At 43.2% G+C, this 19052-nt stretch overlaps 1 protein-coding gene across 2 annotated transcripts in view; it reads left to right on the plus strand.

The window, feature by feature from the left end:
- The window catches only part of B4GALT5 (beta-1,4-galactosyltransferase 5), a 77415-nt gene that overhangs the window by 48617 nt on the left and 9746 nt on the right, over positions 1-19052 (plus strand). Inside the window, exons 2-3 of one of the 2 annotated variants that reach the window (XM_045444272.1) lie at positions 8840-8974; positions 18686-18799. In XM_045444272.1, coding sequence (XP_045300228.1) covers positions 8840-8974; positions 18686-18799 — 249 coding nt within the window. Of the gene's footprint in view, positions 1-8839; positions 8975-14049; positions 14236-18685; positions 18800-19052 lie in introns of those variants that run through there. The other variant, XM_045444273.1, reaches the window with a different exon arrangement.

A 19052-nucleotide genomic window follows, 5' to 3' on the forward strand; every position in this document is an offset into this window, starting at 1 on the left:
GAGACTGTTTTCCTGACCCTGCCCTCACAGAGGGATTTAGTGGCTGCTCTCCTGTCCCTTGGAAACGGGACTAGTTACAGGTTTCCTTGCCTGGGTCCTGCATTGCAGACAGTGACAAGGACTGTATCTTATTTATGGTGATCTGTTTATCCGCAGAGTGGAGGGCAGTTCTTGGCACATAATAGGTATATAATGGCTTCCCTTTCATGTGTTTCTTTCTATAAAAATGTAAGCGTATAAGTTTCACCTTGTTACTTAAACAATCAGAAACAATCACACGTGTGCACATGTGTATGCTGTTACTTCTCTTTGCTTTTTTTTTTTTTTTAATTTATTTAACAGGATATCCTGAAATTCAGTTCACGGATTGTCTTCATTCTTTTTGGGGGGGGGGGGAGGGTACATTTAATGAAATCCACAAATAAGTGAAGCAATATAAGTGAACAGCTTGATAAAGTTTCACAAAATGAACACAGTATGTAAACAGTACCCAGGTCAAGAAATTAAAAAGTTACCAGAAGCCCCCTTCCAACCACACTGCCCACTCCAAGGATACCTGTTCTCCTGACTTCTTACTCAGTAGACTAGTTGTGCCTGTTTTTGACTTTGTACTTCATGTGCATGGAATGATATGTACGCTCTTTGGTTTCTCTGCTCCACGTGACGTATGAGAGACCCATCTGTGTGGTCGCACATAATTGTAGTTCATTCCGGTTGCTGTATAGATTCTGATTCAGATGAGCTACAGTTTTTTAATCTGTTCTACTGCAGATAGACCTGTGGGTTCTTTCCAGTTTAGGGCTATTTTTAATGGTTCCTCACTCTTCTTTATGGCCTCCTAGTACTCCATCCACGTAGGTGTATGGTCATGTATTCAACCAGTCTTTTTTGGATGCACATTTAGGTTCTTCCTAATGTTTTTCTATTACAAATAATGTATAAGGTTTTGATTAACTCGTGCGTTATATTAGGAGCATGAAAAAAAAACCCCAACTTCATGAGGAAGGAGAGTCCCAGAGAACATTTTTGGGGGGAAGAACTGATCAATTTGGCAGCTCTGCTCAGTTGGTGAAAAGGAATTGCGGAACTTTTCTTAGGAACAGGTTAGTTTGGGGAACATTTTGGGTTTCTCTCATAAAGGAGTAAGGGCTAATATAAGAGAAGGGCTGAGAATCCCGTGTCTGTACCTCCTTGGGCACAGCCTCATTCAGAAGATTCCTCTGTTTGTTGTCCTCATTTATTCACTTATTTACATTATTTGTTGTGCACCTTCCTTGTTCGAGATACGTTGTTCTAGCTAACCAGGGGCATAGCTCCCTGCCCTCAGGGAGCTCACATTCTAGTGAGGGAAGTAGCCTAGACAAGACAAAGAAGAAAATGTATAGCGTGTCAACTAGGAAAATAAAGCTGGGAAGGCAGATTGGGCTGTGGGTGTGCGTGTGTGTGTGTGTGTGTGTGTGTGTGTGTGTGTGTGTGTTGGGGTGTTTGGGTATTGGGGGTAAGACACAGGTCTCCAAGAGAGGTCAGGAAAAGAATGGCTTTCTTTTTCTACTTCTAGCTTACCAAGCCAGATGTAACCAACATTAAGGACACACATGTTAAGCCTAAAAAAATTATGAACTCTCTAAATGTGTAGATTTCTGTTATTTTGTCTTTTCCTTAAATTATTTTGCTCCTAATCTGGAATTTCAGATCTTGTAAGGAATTTTTATGAGTCACAGTCACTTATTAATGTGTGTGTTCAAGTGAAAATCATTTACCTGATTCATAAGGATGTGGAGGCTGATCGGAATTCTAATGGAGAGGAGAGAGTATGTCTTCCGGTTTAGGAGACCCAGGGCTTTGCTTCCGGAAACGCTCTAGTTAAAGCCATGGCCCAAGGCTGCTTACACTGGCATGGGGATGGAAATTTCCAATTGTGTGCACCCGAATGGGGCTCATTTTTCTCAACTGCTTTATGGTCATAAGAGATCCCTTAACCTAGATACTGGGGCTGGATAATAATTAGGGTTTCTTGTGAAAGTGTAAAAAAGTTAACAGTATGCCTGAATTTGTAGTAAATGTTATTTTGACATTTATCACACTGCATTATAATTGTTTAATTGTGTCTGTACCTTACTCTGTGTTGTCTTACTCATGCTTGGCCCCCAGTGACCTAGTACCGCCTGTCAAAAGCACCCAGGAAAGCAGGCGCTCAGTAGATACTTGTTAACACAATGGAGGACTCAACAACAGAGTGCCAGTTTAAATCAGGTTAAAAAAAACAATACTAATAAATAAATTCATTTGTTTTTTGTTTGTTTGTTTTGTTTTGTTTTTAGTTGTGATTCAGCCACTGTTGATCAAGACCATATTATTGGGAAGGACTGTTTTCCCAAAAGCTTATCAAAATGTTACAGACTACCTAACCTCACCTGTCTCTGTTTTTTACTTCACTGATTGTATGACCTTGGGTAAATGACTTCTGGAGGACTTGACTTCCTTATCTAAAATAAAAAATCAAGATGATATCTACTTCACGAAGATGTGAATTTTACCAGTGGGTAAAAGTGATTCGGAAACATTTTGGACCCAACTCAAAGCAGGATTTTCTTTGAAGATGGCTCTGTTTTACATACTGATTCAGTCTTCTTGGAAGGCACAGCTTTTGGGTTGGTGTGGAAGTATTAAGTGGTCTTGAAGAGTGTTTTTCTTTTCTGTTTTTTTTTATAATTTTATTTTTTAAATTTACCTCCAAATTAGTTAGCATATAGTGCAACAATGATTTCAGGAGTAGATACCCTAATGCCCCCTACCCAATTAGCCCATCCTTCCTCCCACAACCCCTCCAGTAACCCTCTCTTTGCTCTCCATATTTAAGAGTCTCCTATGTTTTGTCCCCCTCCCTGTTTTTATATTATTTTTGCTTCCCTTCCCTTGTGTTCATCTGTTTTGTCTCTTAAAGTCCTCAAATGAGTTAAGTCCTATGATATTTGTCTTTCTCTGACTAATTTTGCTTAGCATAATACCCTCTAGTTCCATCCATGTAGTTGTAAATGGCAAGATTTCATTCTTTTTGATTGCCGAGTAATACTCCATTGTATGTATATACCACATCTTCTTTATCCATTCATCCATCGATGGACATTTGGGCTCTTTCCATACTTTGGCTATTGTTGATAGTGCTGCTGTAAACATGGGGGTGCACGTGCCCCTTGAAACAGCACACCTGTATCCCTTGGATAAATGCCTAGTAGTGCAATTGCTGGGTCGTAGGGCAGTTCTATTTTTAGTTTTTTGAGGAACCTCCATACTGTTTTCCAGAGCGGCTGCACCAGTTTGCATTCCCACCAGCAGTGCAAAAGAGATCCTCTTTCTCCGCATCCTCTCCAACATCTGTTGTTGCCTGAGCTGTTCATGTGAGCCATTCTGACAGGTGTGAGGGGGTATCTCACTGTGGTTTTGATTTGTCTTTCCCTGATGATGAGTGATGTTGAGCATTTTTTCATGCTCAACCAGTTGGCCATCTGGATGTCTTTTGAGAAGCTTCTATTCATGTCTTTTGCCCATTTCTTCACTAGATGATTTGTTTTTTGGGTGTTGAGTTTGATAAGTTCTTTATAGATTTTGGATACTAACCCTTTATCTGATATGTCATTTGCAAATATCTTCTCCCATTCTGTCGATTGTCTTTTAGTTTTGCTGATGGTTTCCTTCACTGTGCAGAAATAGTTCATTTTGGCTTTTGTTTCCCTTGCCTCCAGAGATGTGTTGAGTTAAGAAGTTGCTGTGGGCAAGATCAAAGAGGTTTTTGCCTGCTTTCTCCTCAAGGATTTTGATGGCTTCCTGTCTTACATTGAGGTCTTTCATCCATTTTGCGTTTATTTTTGTGTATGGTGTAAGAATGTGGTCCAGGTTCATTCTTCTGCATGTCGCTGTCCAGTTTTCCCAGCACCACTTGCTGAAGAGACTGTCTTTATTCCATTGGATACTCTTTCCTGCTTTGTCAAAGATTAGTTGGCCATACGTTTGTGGGTCCATTTCTGGGTTCTCTGTTCGGTTCCATTGATCTGAGAGTCTGTTCTTATGCCAGTAGCATACTGTCTTGATGATTACAGCTTTGTAGTATAGCTTGAAGTCTGGGATTGTGATGCCTCCTGCTTTGGTTTTCTTTTTCAAGATTGCTTTGGCTATTAGGGGTCTTTTCTGGTTCCATACAAATTTTAGGATTATTTGTTCTAGCTTTGTGAGGAATGCTGGTGTTACTTTGGTAGGGATTGCATTGAATATGTAGATTGCTTGGGTAGCATGGACATTTTAACAATGTTTGTTCTTCCTCTCCAGGAGAATGGAATCTTTTTCCATTTTTTGTGTCTTCTTCAATTTCTTTCATAAGTTTTCTATAGTTCTCAGTGTATAGATTTTTCACCTCTTTGGTTAGATTTATTCCTAGGTATTTTATGCTTTTTGGTGCAATGATAAATGGGATCGATTCCTTGATTTCTCTGTTTCTGTTGTTTCATTGTTGGTGTATAGGAATGCAACCGATTTCTATGCACTGATTTTATATACTGCCACTTTGCTGAATTCATAAATCAGTTCTAGCAATTTTTTGGTGGAATCTTTTGGGTTTTCCATATAGAGTATCATGTCATCTGCGAAGAGTGAAAGTTTGACCTCCTCCTGGCCGATTTGAATGCCTTTTATTTCTTTGTGTTGTCTGATTGCTGAGGCTAAGACTTCCAATACTATGTTGAATAACAGTGGTGAGAGTGGACATCCCTGTCTTGTTCCTGGCCTTAGGGGGAAAGCTCTCAGTTTTTCCCCATTGAGGATGATATTAGTGTTGGGTCTTTCGTATATGGCTTTTATGATCTCAAGGTATGCTCCTTCTATCCTTACTTTCTTGAGGGTTTTTATCAAGAAAGGATGCTGTATTTTGTCAAATGCTTTCTTTGCATCTATTGAGAGGATCGTATGGTTCTTGTCCTTTCTTTTATTGATGTGATGAATCACGTTAATTGTTTTGTGGATATTGAACCAGCTTTTCATCCCAGTTATAAATCCCACTTGGTCGTGGTGAATAATTTTTTTAATGTATTGTTGGATCCGGTTGGCTATTATCTTGTTGAGGATTACTGCATCCATGTTCATTAGGGAAATTGGTCTATAGTTCTCCTTTTTAGTGGGGTCTCTTGTCTGGTTTTGGAATCAAGGTAATGCTGGCTTCATAGAAAGAGTTTGGAAGTTTTCCTTCCATTTCTATTTTTTAGAACAGCTTCAAGAGAATAGGTGTTAACTCTTCCTTAAATGTTTGGTAGAATTCCCTTGGAAAACCTCTGGCCCTGGACTCTTGTTTTTTGGGAGATTTTTGATTACTAATTCAATTTCTTTACTGGTTATGGGTCTGTTCAAATTTTCTATTTCTTCCTGTTTCAGTTTTGGTAGTGTATATGTTTCTAGGAATTTGTCCATTTCTCCCAGATTGCCCATTTTATTGGCATATAATTGCTCATAATATTCTCTTATTGTTTTTATTTCTGCTGTGTTGGTTGTGATCTCTCCTCTTTCATTCTTGATTTTATTTATTTGGGTCCTTTCCTTTTTCTTTTTGATCAAACTGGCTAGGGGTTTATCAGTTTTGTTAATTCTTTCAAAGAACCAGCTTCTGGTTTCATTGATTGAGGAGTGTTTTTCAAAATCTCATCCAATCTTGAGTCTGTGAATTCGTGTTTATTTTCTTTTGGTTGGCAAAATGTATCTCCTCGGTCTTGTTTCCCCCCCCCCCCCCCCAGCATTGTGCTAATTCCTGTAGATAATTAGAAAAAGCCTTAATAGGTGGTTTGAGTAAATTTGTTATTTGAATGGGAAGACCAACACATGAGACAGTTGTTAGGAAACTAAGACAAAATATAAACAAAGGGCAGATTTTTGATAATCTGTAACAGTACCACAGAAATTCGAGGAGGACTAAAGAAGTGTGTAACTGGGAATTGAAGGATTAATGAGATTTGCATGGTAGACAGGAGCGCAGAAGCCCCCGGATGGAAGGCTTTTGAGCAGGAGCAGTGTGGATAAATCTGTAATTAAGAAAGATCCATCTGGCAGCTTTGTGTAGGAGATAAAGACTGGAAAGCTAGCTCCTTAACAGGAATCGTGTAAGCCACGTGGGTACCTGAAGTCTTTGAGCGAGAGGTGTTGGCTAGAGCAAAGTCCTAAAGCTCAGTCCTCTGAGCATGGGTGCACCTGTGTGGGTCCGTGGCTCAGCTGACCTTGGTGAAGCTGCATAGAGAACCTGAAGTCTAGAAACTGACTGTAAGTTGAATAGTTCTTACTTGCCTCTTAGGATAATTATGAGGATTAAATGAGATAAAGAATTATGTAATGAAGTGCTCAGTGAATGCAACTTAACTATTTATTATGTAGCTGCACATCCCTAGAGCCCTGGTTCTGGAAATGTCCTCAGACCCCCACACTGGTATCGCCTGTGAGGTTGCTACAAGTGCAAATTCATGGGCCCCACTCAGGCTCCAAGTAGCTCTGCAAGGTGGTGGGCAGGGAAAAGTTTGAGAACTGCCCCAGAGGAATCCTGCCCTTGGGATTCCAGAACAAAGAAAGGGAGAGAATTTAAAAGAGGGGCCAAGAACAGTGTCCTTTGCAGTGTAGGAGATAACAGGCACCGAGAAGATTGTGAAATTTAGGGAGAGGAAAGCAGTGATTTTTTGCAGTGCCCACGAACTAACAGCTTTACACACAAAGTTTAATTAATATTTGTTTCTATGTTATTGAAGACAGCTGGTTTAGTAGTATGTTGGGGATGGAAGGAAGATTTCAAGGCAGTTATATATAATATGTATAATGTACATATTATAATAATAAAAGATACCATGAAACTACATTAGAAATTTATTACTGGATGGACTTTACATCTTCTGTTTAGGGATATTTCTGGACTGCCTACCTCCTGTGACTGGGCATTGTGCTGTCTACCTGCCGTAAAAAGAAAGTGGGATGTGACTCTTGCTTTCAGAGGCTTCACGGAATTACACTTTTTAAAGGATTTGAAGGCATCTTTTGCCGTAACTCCTCTGACTATAGAGAATAAACACTCTGATCTCCTCTCTGCTGATGCCAGAAGTTAACGTGTGGTTGTCTTCCTGTCGGTGCAAGGCCTACACTGAAACTACTTAATTTCTCCCGAAAGCATTCTGAACATTGACTTTATTTTTAATTTGTTTATTATTTTCTGGCTCCGGATATACCTTCGGGATCATTGAAATCTTCTGCAGTGTTTTATGTCCCTGTTTAACACGGGCCACCTGGGGTTTTTCATGGAGAGCTGTGCCCGATGGTCCGTCCCCATCCCCACCCCTGTCACCAGTGCAAGCAGCGAACACAGTAGCCTGAAATACAATAAATTGACTTCTCCGCTTCATCCATTTAGCCCTTATTTACTGCCCATTGTGTGCAGGACACCGAGATGATAATGGTGAAGCAGTGTCAACAAAACACGTCTCCTGCGAGAGCCAGGACAGCCTGAGGCCACGTGCATCGAGGTTGGCCGAGTGGTCCAGACGTAGCGGACCTGCCTGGGGCTTGGTGGGAGGGCAGCCACGTGTTCAGAGGGTCTCCAGCGCAGGCCGGAGTTCAGATTTGCAAATGTGTGTCTTGAAACCTTACCATTTCTTGGAAACGGATGACTTGGTAGTTGAGATTGCACAGGGAATGCCGGCGCTGTGCTCGCGCGTAATTGTGACTCCCCAGTTTGACATCTCAGAGACACTTGCAGAAAACACAAGTGGAGCTCACTCCCCAGAGATGACGATGATTGGGCAGTCAATGCGAATGATCGTGTGTCACGATTATGTTTTCTGCTTTGGTTTGGTCTTATTGAGGGTCATTGACATACGTGTCTCGGGCATGCCGCACCGTAGCTCACTACTCGTGTATACTACGAAGGGAGTGCGTTTCCGTTGCACGCGGACCAAGCAGCCTGCTCGTTTCCCATTTGCTTTGGACTTCGGGGCTGGGGTGGGTGGGTAGTCAGGCTGCTGGCAGTCTTTCACTGTCTTCTGTTTCTCTCCAAATCCCCCCAGAGAAAAGTAGCTGGACCTTAGTACACCACTTTCAGAAGGTTGCCAAGACCAGACCTGGACCTAAGTGTTTGCAGTAGGCAGAGCGGTCAGTGGTTTCCTTTCATAGCCAGTGAGTGTTGAGAAGGTGAACTTAAAGCGAGATGAGATCTTCTTTAAATTAAAGGTTTTGTGATCATCACAGTGCTAGAATACCGATTGGCTGTTTGAAGACCTGGTGGAATGTAATTTTTGTAATTTATGTGTTTGGGTTTTTTTCCTCAAGCTGCTGAATATTGACAGAAATGCCCCCTTAGTCCTACTCAGCTACCCAAGGAATGTTGGTGTCTTAGGAACATAGAGCCCAGGATGAAAAATAGAGTTAAGGCATTTGGGGGTTTCAGAGCTGAAAAAAGTGGTTTTTTTTGTTTTTGTTTTTGTTTTTTAATGTTTATTTGTTTATTTGTTTTTTTATTTTGTTTTTTTTTTGAAAGAGAGATAGAGAGCGAGCAGGGGAGGGACAGAGAGAGAGGGAGACAGAATCCCAAGCAGACTCCGTGCTGTCAGCACAGAGCCCGATGTAGGGCCCAAACCCATGAACCATGAGATCATGACCTGAGCTGAAAGCAAGAGTTGGATGCTTAACCAACTGAGCTACCCAGGCGCCCCTGAAAAAACTTTTTTAAAGAAGGAAAGCAAGTGAGCCAAAGTATGTGTGTTTATTTTGTTTTGTTTTCATGATGGCTTTTGAATTCACCTCTTTTCCCCTTCTCTTCTGTTTTCTGCAGTGAACACCTACCTCTTCATGATGCAGGCTCAAGGCATTCTGATCCGGGACAACATGAGAACCATCGGAGCTCAGGTTTATGAGCAGGTGGTTCGGAGTGCTTATGCCAAGAGGAACAGCAGCGTGAATGACTCAGGTATATTTTTAGTCAAGAGATGGTCTGATTAGAATGTCTCCTCCCCAGAGAGGTAAATTTGGTTCGAATAATTATTTTTGATGAGAAAAAGTGCATTGTAAAAGAGAGAAGGTTTGGCTGAGCCTTCCCTTCTTCCTAAAAAAGAGGTTCTTGCAAAATGAATCCTTGTTCGTGTTGCCAACACTATACTCAAGGTGACTGGATGACTCCAGTTTTGCTCCTGATACTTTTCAGAGTCGGGGGGGTAAAGAATATCTTTTAAGACCCCTTTTTTCAGCCTCTAAGAGGGGACTAAAATTAAGCTTATGTTTAGGACACCAGCAAAACAGTTGTTTCTGGAAAGAATTTGATTTAAAAAAATGTTCCATACAGCCAACGAGGAAAAACAGAACTTGGTTGGACTTCCTTACACTTGCTTATTTTATGGCTCAACGTTGTGGGGTTGGTTGGTTGGTTGGTTGGCTGGTTGGTTGGTTGGTGGGTTGGTTTTGTCTCGTTAGTTGCACGTAGTGGTGGTCCACGGTATTTTCAAAGTAAATCTGGCCGTGGTTGCCCAACAGGAAGAGTTGCTCCAACTCTGTTCTTCCTGTTGGACTGTGCTTGAATTTCGCCAGCCCCATAGGACTTGCTTACCTCGTTGGTTATGAGTGCTTTGAGACTTAACAGATTTCCATTTCATAATAATCATGTCATCTGGGACAGCCTCCGCAAATTAACAGCCACTTCTGGAAGAAATGTTCAATAGTTTGCCTGGTTTATCTTCCCTAGTCAGGTGTGGTTTTCATCCTGTGGTTTAATTCCAGCTACGTGGCTGAGTTTGGTAGTCAGAATCCTTCAGCTTTGCAGAAAGCTTTTGAGACTATTCAGCTAAAGATAGCAGTGATGGACGTAAGAGTGAACATTTCTGCCTTCTCAGTCTTTTGGAACTTTTACCTGTGGCTTTTATTATCTTACAAGCACTAATTATATAAAGAGGAAAAAAGAACACAGAGGTTAGATGGCTTGCCTAACATTATATGAAAAGAGCTTGTTCCTGAATCATGGTTTTGACTCTTAACTATTTTTATAAAGGCTATACACAGCAAGTTCTTCACCTTTGAAAGCTGTCTTTTTGGTCTCTCTTTTTAACTCCTCCAAAAATTGAACATAGAAAGTATTTCCAGATGGTTAAATGGGACGGTCGTGAGGCGTCTCTTGTCTGGCCAGGGATGTATTTTATTTAAAAAATAGACACCCCCGAGATTTTATTTTGCTAAGCATTTATGATTTGCCTTTGTATTTCTTTAACTGAGACCCAATGTGCTTTCCTGTGGCTTTGTTACCAATTTCACTCAAGCCTAGTGCAGTATCATAAAATGAGTATAGTTGAAGAAATATTCTTGCCTCCAAATCAGCCTTCTCTAAGTTCTGAGATTGTCCAGAGCTCACTGTAGAATGTGAAGTTGCTTTGCAAACACTGCAAATGAAAATTCTGTGGTGCTTGGGATCTCGGGAGAAAGCATTGCCTCTCAAAGGGAAGTGAAATCCTTAAAAGAATTGACCACATCCTTGTTTATCATCAGTCTGGCCTGCTGGCCAACTTAGCAACAAAGGACTACAGTTAGCAAACCAAAGCTTTAATACTTCCTTTCTTCTTGTTTGCAAAGAGCAAGTGATTGGCTTTTCAGAGCTTTTCGGCCAAATTGTGGTTTCATTAAACAATTGGCCTGAGCCCTGAACCAGATCTGGAAGAGGAATCCATACAGTTTCTAAAGGCATGAGAGAAGGCTGAGCACACTTTCCTAATTCATCGTGTATGACATTAGATTTTGCAAATAATCTGCTCACACATCATCACCCTTGACTCAAGCATGGTCCTGTCAGGTGGACAGGATTTTATGTTACTTCCATTTTGCACAGGTAGCACAAATAATCTTAGAAGCGTTGGAGTGACTTGTTCAGGTGACTTTGCCCGAACCCTGCCCCAAACCTGCTTTTCGTTGTGTGATGAAACTAGGGAGTCCTTTGACTACTCATCAGCCTTCCCCCTGATGAATCAGTCAGGAAAAAAGGAACATTTGTGCTGTCATGACATTTATCCGGTCCAAGTCTCCATGCCTCTCCAAAGTTAGATGATACTGGGACGTCCATCTGGGCATTTGGTGAGTTAGTCTGTTCTCTCTCAGAAGTTAGAGGGCCACAGGCAGCTGCCCTCCCTACAAGCACAGGATCTCACTAATCACCCTAGGGGTGATTGTCCTTGAAAACCAAGTTGTGCCCTCGGAAGACGTATCCAGGGACCCATTGTGGTTTGACTTTGCGTGTGTTTATTTTCAAATTGTCATAGACCAAAATAATTCTTCCCGGCATCCCTTTGGTGGGAATAATCACCCATTTTGTGTCCATGGTGTCTGTTTCCCTTAAAGATTGGAAGTCTTTAGCTGTCAGGGGCTGTGTTACTATGCGCTCGACACTTGCACTGTCTCATGGACTCGTCATAGGAACTCAGTAAGGCGACTGCCGTGTTCCCACTTTAGGGATGAGAAGGTAAAATACAGGGCTTGGTGTGGCTGTGGGGTAGGGCTTGCTGACCTCCGGATGCCGGCAGCCTTCGCGGCCTCTCTGGTCTGGTAGCCCCAGCACATTGCACACTGCCTAGCACACAGAAGGCCCTCCGGAAGTGGTTTTTGAGTGTGTGAGTGAATAGATTTAACAAGAAAACACTTAAGTGTTGTAACCTAATTCTGAGATTACCATCCTAATTGGCTTCCATGTTCCTGGCACATCCTTGGGGAGTGAGTATTAAAGAGGAAATATCATTTCATTGGAAAGGTATCCAGTGAAAACCCACCATTTTTATTCATTTCAAAGCAGTGCCAGGCAGAGAGGGCACTCTCGACCTGATCCTGCTGAGATAGTGGGTGACTGTCATTTCTGACCCCACCACTCCCACCACGGGCTTGACAAGGGTAGCAGGACGGAGGTGGCCCACGAGCTCCACTGCCCCACCCTGGACACAGTGCTGGGGCCCATGCCCATCTTCAAAGGCTTTCATTAGGCCAAGTGTAGCTAAAAAGCTTAGTGTGGCATTTAAATAATGCTGGCTTTATCCTTGAAAGCCAGAGTGGTGATTGTCCAATAAGAATGCACTTGTCAGGGGCGCCTGGGTGACTCAGTCGGTTGAGCGTCCGGCTTTGGCTCAGGTCATGATCTCACAGCTTGTGATTTCGAGCCCCGCGTCAGGCTCTGTGCGGACAGCTCAGGGCCTGGAGCCTGCTTCAGATTCTGTGTCCCCCTCTCTCTCCGCCCCAACCCACTCGCATTCTGTCTCTGTCTCTCTCAAAAATGAATAAACATTAAAAAAAATTTTTTTAAAAAAAAGAATGCACTTGTCAGGATCAGGACTGTGAGCCAGGAGATACACCTGAAGTAATAATAACCTGGAGAGGAGGCTTCTCGGTGCCATGTGTGTGTGTGATCTCAGGAATCCTGCAGAATTTACTGTGAGCAGTAGGGGAGATGCTCAAAGAACATTGACATCAGAATGGGTCATCTGGGTTCATCTCTTCTAGCCACTTAGGATTTTTTTTGAGTTTATTTATTACTTTTTTAGTGATCTCTATGCCCGATATGGGGGCTTAAACCCATGACTCTGAGATCAAGAGTCACACATTCCTCTGACTGTCAGCCAGGGTGTCCCCACCCTCTTAGTTTTATAAATGAGGTGAGTGGTTGGGGGACCGGGCCTTTCTCATCCTTAAATATGAGTTTGCAGGTGCCATTCTACTTAGTAACTTTTACCCAGAGGGAGATTTCTTGCCTCTGTACACACGTGTGTCCGCACATGCACACAAACCTTCCCACACTTACAGCCCCAACCCCTTTATAGTCATGTGCTCAGAAAAATGTTCTCTTGTCCACATCCTTAGAAACAGGTCTGTTGCCATAGGCAAATAAAGTGAATAAAGTCATTGCCAGGGCACTGTGTAATAGATTCAGTGAGCTAGATATTCTTAACCTCTTTATCTCTGGTTGTTGTTTTTCTTTATTTTTTATGAAAAGAAAATTTTTTTAAGTTTGTTTATTTTGAGAGAGAGAGTGCATGCGCTCATACGAGCAGGGGAGGGGCAGAGAGAGAACGAGAGAGAGAATCGCAAGCAGGCTCCACACTGTCAGCATGGAGCCTGATGCAGGGCTCGAACCCATGAACCACGAGATAATGACCTGAGCTGAAATCAAGAGTCAGATGCTTAACCGACTAAGCCACCCAGGCGCCCCTCTTTCTGTCTGGTTTTTGGGTGCTCAGTCCATGGTCTTCCTTGTGTCTACTCACCCAGCAGGTGCAAGGTCATCCTTAGGCCTGTTAACTTGTGAAAAATGCGAATTCTTTGTATTTTACAGATACTTGTTCTGATGACATCTTTCTAGTATATACACATTTCCACATTTTTCAAGCAGAGAGGGAAGTGTTTGGTCTTTTCTCAAATGGAAGGGGAAAGTGGTGGTTCTTCCTGGAATCTCTTGGTCAGCGTTTCCCAGTGCCAGCTCAACTGGATTTGGCAAGATAAGGGAGAAGGCAGATGTTTGCCCCTCCTAAACACTGGGGTAGCCATGCCAACCTGAGTGCACATTGGAAACTCCCAGGGGTGACCAGTGCCTGCACCCCTCCCCCAGAGGTTCTTACTTCATCAGTCTGGGAAATAGCCTGTGTGTTATTGGGGTTTTTACAAGCTTCGTAGACGATTCTAATGTGCAGGCGTGGCTGCCAAAGCACTGGTGGAAAGCAAAGTTGAGTAAGCAGGCCATCTGAATTTGTAGGTACGAAGGCTGTCTGCTGTTTTCCCGTCTTATAAATGCAAAAACAGTACCTTCTTTGCCTTTCTATCTCCTTTGCTGGAAGAATATGTCCTGATTTAAAACAGATTCGACGTAAAACACAAAGCCTCGGCCAGAGAAAGTCAGCCAGCTTGTTTTCCCGCCCAGCTGCTCCCTCCCTCATTCAGCAGAGAGGAAGAGGAAGAGGAAGGGGCTCCTGGCTGGCCCAGTCAGCACCGTGGGACCCTTCATCTCGGGGTTGTGAGTTCCAGCCCCACGATGGGTGTAGAGGTCACTTAAAAATAAAGTCTTCAAAAAAAGAAAGAGGAAGAAGCTGTCATTTGGAAGCACCCGTTTCTGGGCAGCTGGAGAGGAGGACTGGGCACCCACGGTAACTACATAGTTTCACCAGGTCACGAGCAGCTAGTTTCCTCTGCCCCTTCCACTTCTTTGAAAGGTTTCTACCGGTGAGAAAGCAGATTTTACTTAAATGTTTATGTAAAAAATTTAAAGTTAGAAATGAGGAAATGAAGGTTTTTGTGGGCCTTTTTTCCCCTCACGGTGTAGGGCAAGGTTACTTCTACTTAGGAGTTGTTTATTTGTGGGGGTTAAAAAAATAGTTTATTAATATAGTAATCAGAAGGGAAAAAATGAGTGATGTTGATGTGGTCTTGTTTGTTTCATGCTCGTTGCTACTGGGTTCGTTAGTGTTTGAAGAGAGTAGAAGGGGCTTTATAGGATCATTAGGTTTAGAAAGTGTCTTGTCTCTTCTCCTACATCATGGTAAGTTTTATCTTTTTTCTTCTTCTTTCCGGTTTAGGCTGTAGTTCTAAAGCTTGGTTCTGTCATTGCCCAGAATTCTTATTCTCTTCTGTGTGTGTGTTTTATTACTATTATTTGCTTATGAAAATGCTATTATGTTGCCCCTGGGAATTTCTTCTCCTTCAGAGAGGCAAATGTAATTACTGTGATGCTGTTTTGAAGAAGCTTCTCCCTCTGCACATGTACATATCACAAAATACACATTTTCTAGTACACATGAAAGCTTTTCTTAAAGAGAATCGTTTATAGATTTAAACACACACACGTATGTATAGCTACATATATCTACATATATATATACATGATTAAGAAGTAGAATCAGGATTATCCAGAGTAATGATTAGTATTGGAGGTGCTTGACAGAGCTTTTTGAAATGTTAATACTTTCAAAAAGGATCAGTTCAGGACAGGTGTACATGTATGAGCTGAGGACTTTTGAACTCATTTCTTTTGTAAATGTGATTTTGCCTTTAGGGTTCGTGCTGGCTTTGTTTTTGGCGATATGATGCAGGCTTGGTGTTTTTCAGGAAAGCTGCTAGTGAAAAGGACAGAAAGCATTTTGTTCCTTTCCTCCCCTATTAAGAAATTTAATTCTCTTCAAGTCAACGCTCACTGAGTTGTGTCCTGTGAGCGCTTATAGAGTACATAGCCCTGTGCCTGTATAAAAGGATTCCCTGTAGTTACTCACTGTTTGATTCTTGGAAACCATCTCAGTGTTTTTAAAAAAAATATGAGTTGAAGATTGTATAATTCTCGGGTACAAAAGTGAGTTTGAGTAGAAAGTTTTAATTTCGTAGAAGCTGCATGAATCCCCGAGGATCGGTAAGAGAGATTTTAATACTCTGGAAAAATAGTACAGTGTAATGGAAAGATCACTAAGCCAGAGTTACCCATGCACTGGCCAGGTCTCCTTGTACCAGTTGTGTAGACACGGTTTCTTTTTCTGTAAAAAAAAAAGATAAGAAGAAGTTGGAGGGCCCCCTTCATACAGATCCCCAGGAAAGAGGCATCAACTCCACACTCCTAAAGCCTCACTAAAATGACAGTAAAGAGAGAGAGTGTGTGTGTGTGTGTGTGTGTGTGTGTGTGTGTGTGTGTGTGTGTTGAATGGCATAAACCCTGAAGAATGAGGAGAACAAGAAGGGAGACCATAGCAAAAAATTTTGGAAGTTGGAAAGCAGACAGACCAGTGATAAAGGGCTCAAAAGACCCAAGAAAACTGACTGATAATGCGGCTGCAGGGAAAGCCGATAATGACCCCAGAATCCCCCAGAAGCTCAGGAATTAGCAATATTAAGTACTTTTGCAGATAAGACTAAAAGTGGCAGCCTAGGTAAAGATAGATTGAAAGCTATTTAAAAAGCAGTCAGAAACCCAGATTCTCCCCTATCCTGGCAAAGAACTAGAGACTTGATAACCCTCCGAGGTGGTAAGACAGAGGCCCCCCAACTTGAGAGCACCTGGCTTGGCTTAGGTGCCCTATTCTCCTCCTCAGTCCCAGTGTGCCTGTGGCAGGGACTGCGCCATTCTGCCAGGAGGTTAGCAGAGTCCTCTAGGGACACCTGGCTGGCTCAGATGGTAAGTGCGTGCAACGCTTGATCTCAGGGTTGTGAGTTCGAGCCCCGTGTTGGATATAGAGGTTGCTTTTAAAAAAATCTTTATAAAAGAATAGAGTTCTCTGGGGAATCTGATTGGACCAAGAAGAAAGCCCCTAAGGAACTGACGCTGGAGGCTTCCAAACCAGACTTCTTGCCAGAACATTCTGCAACGCAGAAGCTCAGTCCAAGCCCTGCCAGGTAGCTGGTTAGTGCCCTCTGAAATACTAGTGGATAACCAAGGAAGACCGTGTTAGGAATCAAAACGGACAAGCAGCAGCAAATCAGGAGAAAACAGGCCACGCTGGGAGAAGAAAACTCAGAACACCTATCACATACGTTCTCGAGGGTGTGGGGAAAGGGATTGCAAACATGAAAAGAAGTATATTGTAAGAAACGGACATTCAGAAGTAAAAAGGACTTGTTAAAATAAAAAATAGCAGGAATGATAATTAAAAAGAAGGGTTGGGTAAAACGAGGAAACCTTTTAGAAGGCAGAGCAGAAAAGTGGCAAGATGGTGAGTTAGAAGAGTTGAGAGGGACACCCGGGGGGCTCAGTCGGTTAAGTGTCCAACTCCTGATTTCAGCTCAGGTCTTGATGTCACAGGTCATGGGTTCAAGCCCTGCATCAGGCTCTGATCTGACAGGGCAGAGCCTGCTTGGAATTCTCTCTCTCCTTCTCTCTGCCCCTCCCCCACTCACACGTGCTCTCTAAGTAAATAAATAAACATTAAAAGGCTGGGGTGGGGGGTGCAGGGCGCGTCTGGGTGGCTCAGTCTGTTAAGCATCTGACTTCAGCTCAGGTCACGACCTCGCGGTCCATGAGTTCGAGCCCCGCGTCGGGCTCTGGGTTGACGGCTCGGAGCCTGGAGCTTGCTTCCGATTCTGTGTCTCTCCCTCTCTCTGCCCCTCCCCCGTTCATGCTCTGTCTCTCTCTGTCTCAAAAATAAATAAACGTTAAAAAAAAAAAATACTACTCTTCCTGCCCCCAAATTCTAGAACAGGAGGACATGAATTTCTACATTGTAAAGGTCCACCAAATGGTCAACACAGCGGGTGAGAATAGACCCCAAAATAGAAATGTAACATTTCCTGACCCCAGAGGAAGTTCATCACACTCTGGGAAAGCAATTCCCGGTCACCTTTCCAGGGACCCGGAATTGGAATGGCTCCAGGTTCAGCAGGAGGCGTGGAGTCGAGCACCTGCCCGGTTCTCCGGGAGGATTGTGTCCAGCCCGGAATTCTGTAAGCCCGGCCCGCCTATGGATCAAGGGAGAGAGACGAGAAACAGATGTACTTCCCTTCCCCTGCTTAGGAAGCCAGAGGGAGATGTGTTCCAGCGAGAAAGAGGGAGAAATCGAGCCGAGGAAAAGTGAGGTTTCACACCTGCTGAGAGGGGAGGGGAGACCCCAGGGCGGCATCTGCACAGCGGGCACAGCGGGGAGCCAGTCCAGACTGGCCGGAAGGCGCAGGACCTCTTTGGGATGACAGAGTTGAGGGAGGACGTGAGGCTCGTGAATGTCTTAAGCGGGAATGTGGTGGCAAAGGGCACGGTGTCGGCTTAGTCGTGACACCACATGAAGCTAAGCAAACGGGCATCTGGTGGCTCGGTTGGTTGGGTGTCCGACTCTGGCTCAGGTCATGATCTCACGGTTCATGAGTTCGAGCCCCACACTGGCCTCCGTGCTGACAGTGCCTTTGTGAGTTCCAGCCCCAAGTCCAGCTCTGTGCTGACACAGTGCGGAGCCTGCTTGGGATTCTCTCTCTCTCTCGCTCTCTCTCTCTCTCTCTCTCTGCCCCTCCCGCACTCACTTGCTCTCTCTGTCCCTCTCTCAAAATAAATAAACTTAAAAAACAACAACAACAACAACAACAACTAAGCAAACAGAAACAGTCACTCCAGGAAAAAATTATGCAGGAAAAGAAAAGGAATCCTAACCTTCCACATTTCTTAGCTACAAATAGTATCTGAGGAATAAATCCTTCCGTGTAAATACTAAGGATTTTGTGAACCACAGTGATCATATATGTTGGGGGATGGGAGGGTGAAAGAGTGTGTGTCATGGGGGCAGGGAGGGAAGAGAGCAAAACCCACAGACCTAAAACAGAAGCTCCTGGAACAGCTGTCAGTGGAAGTGAATACCACAGCAGTTGTCTGAAAGAAGTGAAAATAGTTCCTGTAGAGAATAAGACATGGGAGGGGGACACTGTTTCATTTCTTTCTTTTTTTTTTCTTTTTTTAAAAATTATGTTCTAGAATTCTTTGGACACTGAGGTGCATATAAAACTGTAGTAACAATAAGAATAGAAACACCGGTTGGCATAAGATCGTCTGTTAACCTGTTTATTGACGTGTTTGCATTTTTAGCTGCGGTAAACAGCTAGCCCAGAGTCCCAATTCTGCAAAACAAAAAAATGCTGTCTAAGAAAAATACTTCTCTGGTAGGCCTCTGAGAATTGCAGAATTGAGGACATGTGCCTTTTTTTCTTACCTCTCTAGATTATCCTCTTGACTTGAACCACAGCGAAACCTTCCTACAAACCACAACGTTTCTTCCCGAAGACTTCACCTACTTTGCAAACCATACCTGCCCTGAGAGGCTCCCTTCCATGAGTGAGTAGAGCCACCCTGGCTTTGCAGACTGACAGGTCTTTTTATCTGATTAAAATAAGAATGAGAGGTTTTTTTTTCCCTAATGTTTTATTTTTGAGAGAGTGCAAGTGGGGGAGGGGCAGAGAGAGGGGGCTGCAGAGGATTGGACGATGTGGGGCTTGAACTCACGAACCGAGAGATCATGACCTGAGCAGAAGATGAATGTTTTGAGTTTGGGCATGATCACTTGGGATCACTGATCAGTGGTGGGACC

The sequence above is a fragment of the Leopardus geoffroyi genome, chromosome A3 (genome assembly GCF_018350155.1).
Source record: "Leopardus geoffroyi isolate Oge1 chromosome A3, O.geoffroyi_Oge1_pat1.0, whole genome shotgun sequence".
Lineage (NCBI taxonomy): Eukaryota > Metazoa > Chordata > Mammalia > Carnivora > Felidae > Leopardus > Leopardus geoffroyi.